We start from the raw sequence: 8,371 nt of genomic DNA on the forward strand, positions 1-8,371 counted from the left end.
GACTGTTTCGATAATCTAATAATTGCTTCAATTTTCCTGCAGAACTTGCCAGTTCCAGCTCCTGAAATGTGAGATTTACTCACATTTAATGAGCTGTTATATAGCTGTAAATTATTTTAGACTGTTGATGAAACAAAACAAGATATTTATAGGACATCACCCAGAGCTCTGGGAAACTGAAATAGACCTCTCACAAATATCAAATATTTTATGGACAAAACAAATAATCCGTTCAGAAAATAGTCAGCAGATTAATCAATAATGAAAATAATTGTTAGTTGCAGCCCTCCCCCTGACAAATATCTTCATGTGTGGGCTGCATTTACATAATATTTTCTTGATTTATCATTTTGTGTATGAAATGTTAATAGTGAAAAACCCACCTATTACTAGTATAAAATAAAGAGAAGTTAGGAACAAAGGTACACTACTTCCTAGGCAACAAAAGCCTATTGTTTTGTGACAGAGCCAATTTTACTACAAATTTGCCTTTAGGAAAATAACTCCCCCAGCTCTATATAATATGTATATAGTTTGACTCATGAAAACAATGCTCATTTAATAGTCAAGACATTTCTCACTGGCTAGAATAGTATTTGTTTCTGTCAGTTATGCAGTACATAACAAATATATCTAGAATTAAAGCAAGAATAACAGGATATAAAAGGCAAAAATTTATTCAGTCTTTTAACAGATAGCGAGAGACAGCTCATTTACTTCTAAAATCAATTTGTGAAAGAAACATCTCTTTATGTGCACACATTGCATTTACTCGGTAGGAGGGGAATTTGAAGTAGGACAAGTGTTTTCGATTGAAGTGGAAGAAAAGTTCAATAAAACATCAGTAATGACACAGCTGTGTTACTATTCAGAAATTCACATTAAAAACGAGACACGTTTCCCTTTTTAAAATTGGCAGCCTTAGAAAAGACAGTGGACGACAAATGGCCTGCAAAATGCACATGCAGTGATGTCACCATACCAGCCCTGAGTCAAATCCCCGACTCATGGACTATGTGAGACTAGCAATTCGAAAGGAGGGAGAGACTAGTCAAATCATTTAAAAGTTAGCACAAGAAAGGACAAAGACCCACCGATACACCAAACGATCTCACTCCTATGATCCCCTCTAACTTCAAGTATTCCCTCCAACACTTCAAGTATTCCTGCCGTGGACGCCAAACCTTCAATTCCATTACCACTTCTTAGGTTTACAACATAAGCTATGATATAAGTGCACTCAAAATTCATCTATACATAGAAAAATAATGATAACAATAAGTAGCAGTAATAGTTATAACAATCACTTTACATCTCATTTTATACACAACTGTGATGTTATATCACTTTATACCGTGGCATCACATTCCCCCGCCCCCTGAGAGTAATGTTCAAGTTTAACCTTCTGTAGCTATGGAAACGCAAACAGGAACAGCAACCTCGGTTTGGTTATTTAAATAACATTAGCAATCACTGACGACGGCAATGATTAGAAATCAGAGTAATTATGCCTTTCCACAGACCGTTGTGCTTGTGTGTTACGGATGCATTATGTACAAGCTGCTGATCGATCATGTGCCTCTGGTTTCTGTTCTGTTCGCTGGTGTCAGACACTGACAGCCTTCATCCTGGAAAATAAACATTAGCATTAAAAAACAGGCTCTAAAGAAAATCAATGCAGGTATTGAACACATGTGATCACATTGCATAGTAGTCTATTGACAGTTCCTTCTGCAAGATATTTATAGAGTGAAAGGAAAATACTCCTCTCCTCCTTTCAACAAAAAACACAAAAGATGACAGATGTGCAAACCGAACACGAAACATATTAGCTATTCAGTTAAGCGCAGCTCTGGCTTGTAAGGGGTCACTTTCACCTACCCCAGTTTTGCTGCCTGAGCAGACCCCTCTGGCTGCTTCAGGAACCGGAAATGATGCAGCTCCGGCATTTGTACAACTTGGGGTCATGGGTGCGAATGTGGTTCCGTACATTCCTTAGTCGAAAGAACGTCTTACTGCAGAGCTACAGAGTGCAGGGTGGGTAAAACAGACCATTAACAGTGTGGAAATGACCAGAGAACGACAAGGCAGAAGCTTTGATCTACACTGATGATATAGTTGTGATGCCATACTGTCAGGACCAGGAATTATAGCCATGAGTGTCAAGAGACTGCACTGTTTCCGTCTGTTCATCATCACTTATTTATGACGAGTTAAAGTTACAGTCTTGACTATTACTGCTCATAATGTGACATCAAAGAAGATAAATAAAGCCATAAAGTGCAGTGAAGTGCAGCAAGGCCTGTCGTCAGTCACAGGAATTTGACTTCCCCACATGGGTTCATGTAGCACTAATGAAGCAGCGTGACTCTGAGCTTCCTGTCCGTTCATATAACTTTGTATGTACAGCTCTTGGTTTGCTTGGACAGACTCAGTGTGAACACAAACTGGAACAAAACTAAGAGACAACAGTTACTTGGTCTGGAGTAAATGAATCAAACCACAGGTGTGAATGCACCATGTAACACTTCACTTTAAATAGCCGGTATAATGTTTGATGGGACTAAGACATTTGCAGACTTTTGGCGTCCTGCATCACAGTCCTTTATGAATTATCTCAACTCTACTCAAGAGTCGTGCGGTTCTAGGTTGTGTAGGAAAGTCAGTGCTTACCGGACAGGGCCAGTGCTTGCCCTCGATATGCCTGAGGCGATGCATGATTAGAGCATCACAGTCCCTGTAGGAGGCAGAGCACTGCAGACACGCGTGGGCTGCCTTTGGGACTTTAGGTGCTTGACTACGAGGCCCCCGAAGCTGTTTTAGCCGCGCCCGTCGCACGGCATCCAGCACGATGCAGTTCCTGCTGCTCAGAGTGAGGACTTTACCTTGTTGCTGGAGAGTTAGGGGGGAAAAGAAAATTATGGATGAGTTGACAACTATTTTGTAATAATATGTCTAAGTAATGTATGGAATTCTCAGACTCCGTGCCTCAATTATATTATTATATCAACTGTGATATCCTAAAGAAAACCTGTAGTTATAAATTTAAGAAGGTGACACTAATGATTTCCTACAGTGTGCCCATTCCTAGATGGTTTTATAGTCATATCATACAACACCACCTACCCTATTAGGTACCTTTGGCATGGCCCGTGTGGCCTTGGACCCAGCAGATTTGGGCAGATGAAGGGTATTGTTTCGAGTTTTTCCCCTGGGTTTTTGAACCCTGTTTTGGGTCACTTTCCTCTCCTCCCTCTCCCTCTTAACCACAGGCAGGGTGGGCGGCCCTCTGGCCCTCAGTGCCCTGTGGGGGGGCTCTTCATCTCCAAATTTCTCCCCAACTTGTGACACAGAGCGCGTCAAGCAGATATCCACGCTCTCCTCCTCTTTCTTCAGTACTGCCATGGGCCCCCCTGCTGGCCGACAGAAACTGAATAGAAAGCCTGAATCCAGTAATTTGATGGGGGGCTTGCTCTGGCGTTTGCCCAGGTCTGGTGAGGGAGGATCAGGGAAAGGTCCAACAACTGGCACCGGCTCTGCTGGCTCCTCTTTAATGACTTTGTACAGAGGGTGGCTGTAGATGGACGGTGGTGGTCCATGCTCTGAAAACTGGAGCCCACTAGGTTCATTATCGTTCACTCTCAGTTTAGTGTCCATGACCCCCTTCAGCCCCTGGCTCCCCACTTTCTTCCCCTCCTCCCTGGGCTTACACTTGGTCTTCTCCACCTCTCTAGCGGAGCCCCGCTTAAGCTTGGCCTTTGTTGCTGGTCGGCTGCTGTTGTAACGCAGTGTTTTGACCGTCTCTGCAGTGACTTTATTTCTGGCCCTCTGTGAAGGCGGGGATCTCTGAGTTGTGTGGCCAAGATGACTGTCTGATGAAAGAGAGAGACCTGAGATAGAGTATTCAGCTGGTTCTGATTTGATCCTGACTGTGTTTCTCACAAGAGGTTTGTTGGTGCTACGTCGTAGAGGCTGCTGGGCAGGAAGGTGAGCACCGTCACCCTTCCTCACTGACCGCCTGAGTTCTCTCCCTCCGAAGGAAGGCCTGGACGCAGGTTGGAACATGTCTGGTAACACACCTTTACTTCGCATGCTCCTGTCGCTTGGGGGGACATGTCTCAGTACGGTCTTTGGCCTCTTTGCTGTAATCTGCTCGGTGCTCACTGGGCCCACAGGCTTGGCCTTCACTGACTTGTTGAGGAGACGAGTGTTAACAGGGTTACAGAGGGGAAGTGACAGAGTCACATCCCCATATGGTAGCCCTGGGGATGTGGGGCGGGGTTTCCGCCGCTTGGTAAGTGAATAGTTGTTGGCCTTCAGCTTCCTAAGTCGCTTCTTTTGTCTCCACCCGATCAGATCTTCTGGTCTGGGAAGGAGAGCAGTCCTCTGTAGCCCCAGAACATTCATCAACTTGTACTTCTCCTGTGCTCTTGCATAATCCTCTTCATCTTCCCCAACCTCCTCTACTTCCTGCTTCACCCTCATGGGGCTGCAAGCTGCGCTGGGCCTTGATCTTGAGGTGCATGAGAGCCGAGTAATGGGGTGAGGCTTTCGGTTGCGTCGTGGGCTCTCTGTCATTGGCAGCAACCTCTGAACCTCCTTGGCAGCTCCAGGAGAGGAGCGGAGAAGACGGGTGTTTGATGGAGGTATGGGTGAGTAGTTCTGTGACTGAAGATTGCCTATGGTGTGTCGAGGTATAGTAGCTTTCTTGGAAGAGGGAGATTTGAAGTCCATGAGCTTCATTCTGTGTGAGGGACTCACAGGGAGGCAGTTATGACCTTGGGGTCTTGCCACTCTGCGCAAATTGCGCCTGGGACTCTCCTCTAAAGACTCATCTGATGCATCCAGCATTAGACTGAAGTTGTCGTTCATGTTGTCCTCTAGTCCCAAAACTTTTTTCCTTTTGTTTTCCCTTTGCTGGTGGTGACGCTCGTGGCATGTACCTGCACAGGCTGAGGTAAAGCTCTTGCCAGGTCGGAGTTGCTGTTCCTGCTCCTTCATGAGAGCAGAGCAGGCTTCCACTGCAGGCCACATGCCCAGGTGGCGGGCCATGGCGATGACTTCAGGTAGGTCCTCCTGACGAACGCACAGAGTTGAGGAGTAGGAGAAATCCAGCAGCGATAGAAGGCTATCCTCACTGAAACCTGAGGGGAAAAAAAGAGTCTTTAATTAGATATGCTGAACTCTGGTCAAGCAGTGAGTGAGATGACGGAGATGAAAGCAGCTCTGTGTAAATAGGATCAGAGAGATGACAGGAAGAGTGGCAGCAAAGTGGACACATGGCGGTGGAGACTAAGAGACAATATAATAACTGCTTTAATCACGGACACTTCTGCTCCCATCTGAAGACAAACATCAAAAACGTAAGTAAATGAGAGGACAGACTGTGGCTGTGTCCCAGTTTAGGGTCTGGATCCTCCAACTAAAGATTTCTAGACAGAATACATCACAACCTGATCTGGTTTCAAAAGGTCTTTGAAATGCAACCTCCCTTGGTCTGAACAGCTTGACATGACCAGTGCAACTCTTAGTTTCCTACAAACCACTGTTTGAAACATAATAAATGAACCTTGTGAACTCATAAAGTCAGAAAATATCACGTGATCATGTGTTTACTGGATCTTTGCATTCAGTCATTCACAAGTCACTGGTAAATGAGTAAATATATGAACATCTGGACCAATGGAAAAGCTCCTACAGAAGGTAATCAATCAATCCGTTTCAATCCTGTCTTTGTATATTAATCACTGTTTAAGCACTACTTAATTAAATTGACCATTAACTACAGCTGCATCAATTTGTCAATTAATCATTTAGTTGATCAACAGAAAATGAATAAGCAACTGTTTATTTAAACCATTTTTCAAGCAAAGATTCCAAACATTTGCTGGTTTCTCATATATATGTCATCCAGACTCTGAGAAATTATGATGGACATTTTATATTTTTCTTGGCATTTTATGGAAAAAATGATGAACTATGTATTTTGGAGACTAACCAATGACAAAATAAAGATTTATCCTGGAAAAGAACTAGTTTGTATGACGCCTTATCAGATTATGTCAGATGGCAAGAGTGGTTATAGTAGATCTGAATGACCACACATGAAGGTGGGGTAACAACCCCACCCCGGGGTAACAACCCCGGCAGAAAATACTGTCTAAATATGGTGATAGACAGACAGTCTGTCCAGGAAAGAATTCAGTGTTGCACACAAAAATTGACAGAAATAGACTTGTGAATTGGGAGGAACTATTTCCGGTTGGTTCTGGAAGTAAAAGTCCCATTCATTTAGACAATGTTATGTGACTTACAGTTAGATCACTTCTGCGGCTTAGATCAACATAAAATTCTCCTGTTAAAATCATCTGTCCAAAAGGTTAATGACTATGATACAAAATATCAGGTTCATTGATAAAAAAAATTCAAAGGTGCAAGCTTGTGTACATAAAATTATTCAGGTGTATTTTGGCAAGAAATATCCAATCACTAATCTTAAAATTATGTCACATGATCTGTTACTGGGGGCAAGAGCTAAAGATTATGGTGTTGAGAAAAGTAACAACTTTCATAAAATTTAGCAGCTATGGCAGTGCATTTTGTTAACAATTGCGACAAAGAAGTGTTTTGAATTCCCCATCGCTCCGCTTTGCACCTCTGATTGGCTTTTTCTCCACAACAACAATGCCAGAGGGTCAGGGGCTCTATAGTATTTATGGTAACATGAAGGATTTAATTTACTGGGGGAAAAAATTAAATGGGAATACAGAATGGGGAAAACCACTTCCGGAGCCAGCCCCACCACCACCACCATTTTGTAACTCTATAGGTATGTAGAGAATGAAAAAAGAAGGCCTGGAGAGAAAAGTTAAAACCCTACTCACTTCCTCACCTCTGCACACAAGGCAAATTGCTGCATGAAGTGGGTGTGAACTGTGGAATGTCGGTTTTGTAAGGTTACAAAAAGTATTTGGTAGTACTTCGATGAACATTTCCTAATGTTTAGATTGGAAATAGTGACTTACAAGTTGATGACAAACTGCTATATGCCCAAATGCAGTGTTTTTTTGCTTGCGGCTAGACTAACTCATCTAAAGGCACATCTAGCCCACTAAACTGAGCACAGCGAAGTGAGGTTTTCTTGTGTCATTTCGACTCCTAGGTATCTGTTCTTACCAGTGAGATCTATGTCTGCTTTCATGTTTGAGTCCATCTCTGTGAAGATTTCCTGGAAGTGATCGCTGACGGCGGCCAGAACAGCTCTGTGGGCCGAGTAGGATCGGCCGTTCGTCCGCAGGGTGATGTCGCAGAAGAGCCCCGCCTCCCGTTGACTCCTCAGCTTGCTCAGCATGTCGGTGCTGTGTGACGCCATCGTTTTTGTGACACATCCTCTGCCACCCAGCCCCTGACAGAAACAGATAAGAGCTCTTAATTATCAGAATTTAATGTGAGACAAAGAACTTACAGGAGACAACTGTGAGAGTGAGATTAAGTGAGAATGAGAGTGAGATTAAGTGAGAATGAGAGTGAGAAAGTGTGAATTCAAACATGTGAGACTCAGAAAAAAATGAAGCATGGATAAAGACTTGTCCTTTAGCTGCTCGTCTGATCAGCCTCTGTGACTCTGGCTTAACCTTACCTCTGTTTTCTTGGTGCGCTGGCTCTGACACTCTTGACAGCTTAGGACAAAGTCTCTGATCTGGAAGTACATCCCTGTGAAGAGAACAGTTATGCAAAGATGAGAATAAATAAAAAAATAAGACAAGGAAGGATTTCTAGTCCAACTTCAAAGATGCACTGAGAAAAACAATACTCTTAAAGGCTTGATACTCAAGCAACACTTGCAGTATTGGTTTTTGATCCTGATGAAAGACACAGGATGAAATGTATTGTTTCAATTCAATAACAAAAGCCACTGCCATCGTTCGTGTTCTGAGTAAATTGCTTCATCTTAGATTCAATCAATCAGTAGTGTGTTTCTGTTTCAAACATGCCTATGCTTCCTAAAAATACAGAGCAAATAGGAAAATAGTGATGTTCATACCCTTCCCACCAGTAGTTTTCAGCCACGAATTTGTAGGTCTCCTCCAGGGAGAGGTGGCGCTGGCCAGCGCGCCGCCGGTGAAAGGTGGAGATGGCCTCGTGTCTCCGGTCATCATCCAAAACCTCCCGGTAGTTGATAAAGCCCCTCTCCAGCTTCTTGCGGTACAGCAGTCCGTCTATCATCTCAAAGTTGGGCGACCGGCGTGCGGGGAGTCCACGCCCTAGAGAGTTCCCGACTGACTCCACATCCCCGGATCTCTCCCGGTCTCCATCCGACCAGGTTTTGGACGGACAAAACGTCTCAGCGTTCGCGTAGTGAGTTTTGGTG

The 8,371-nt window shown here is 43.7% G+C and overlaps 1 protein-coding gene across 2 annotated transcripts; it reads right to left on the reverse strand.

Annotated features, from left to right (window-relative positions):
- Positions 1–661: 661 nt before the first annotated feature.
- On the reverse strand, positions 662–7,735 carry si:dkey-229b18.3 (uncharacterized). 2 transcript variants are annotated; one of them, XM_018703136.2, is made up of 6 exons: positions 7,640–7,735; positions 7,177–7,405; positions 3,139–5,144; positions 2,674–2,892; positions 1,882–2,023; positions 662–1,628 (listed from the first exon to the last, which is right to left on the reverse strand). In XM_018703136.2, exons 1-5 carry the CDS (start codon positions 7,709–7,711, stop codon positions 1,919–1,921), a joined length of 2,631 nt encoding a protein of 876 aa, XP_018558652.2. In that variant the 5' UTR covers positions 7,712–7,735; the 3' UTR covers positions 662–1,628; positions 1,882–1,918. The 2 variants fall into 2 exon arrangements, with proteins under 2 accessions (XP_018558652.2, XP_018558651.2); XM_018703135.2 differs by having other exon boundaries at positions 3,127–5,144.
- Positions 7,736–8,371: the final 636 nt, after the last annotated feature.

The sequence above is a fragment of the Lates calcarifer genome, linkage group LG1 (genome assembly GCF_001640805.2).
Source record: "Lates calcarifer isolate ASB-BC8 linkage group LG1, TLL_Latcal_v3, whole genome shotgun sequence".
In the NCBI taxonomy this organism is placed as follows: Eukaryota; Metazoa; Chordata; class Actinopteri; family Centropomidae; genus Lates; species Lates calcarifer.

What these genes read in the sequence shown, in the direction of transcription:
- si:dkey-229b18.3 (XM_018703135.2), bottom strand. Translation starts at nt 7,711, where the DNA reads ATGTACTTCCAGATCAGAGACTTTGTCCTAAGCTGTCAAGAGTGTCAG. An exon ending in AGCGCACCAAGAAAACAGAG is followed by an intron (nt 7,406 to 7,639) that starts GTAAGGTTAAGC and finishes TGTTTCTGTCAG; the next exon opens with GGGCTGGGTGGCAGAGGATG. An exon ending in AGCAGACATAGATCTCACTG is followed by an intron (nt 5,145 to 7,176) that starts GTAAGAACAGAT and finishes TTTTCCCCTCAG; the next exon opens with GTTTCAGTGAGGATAGCCTT.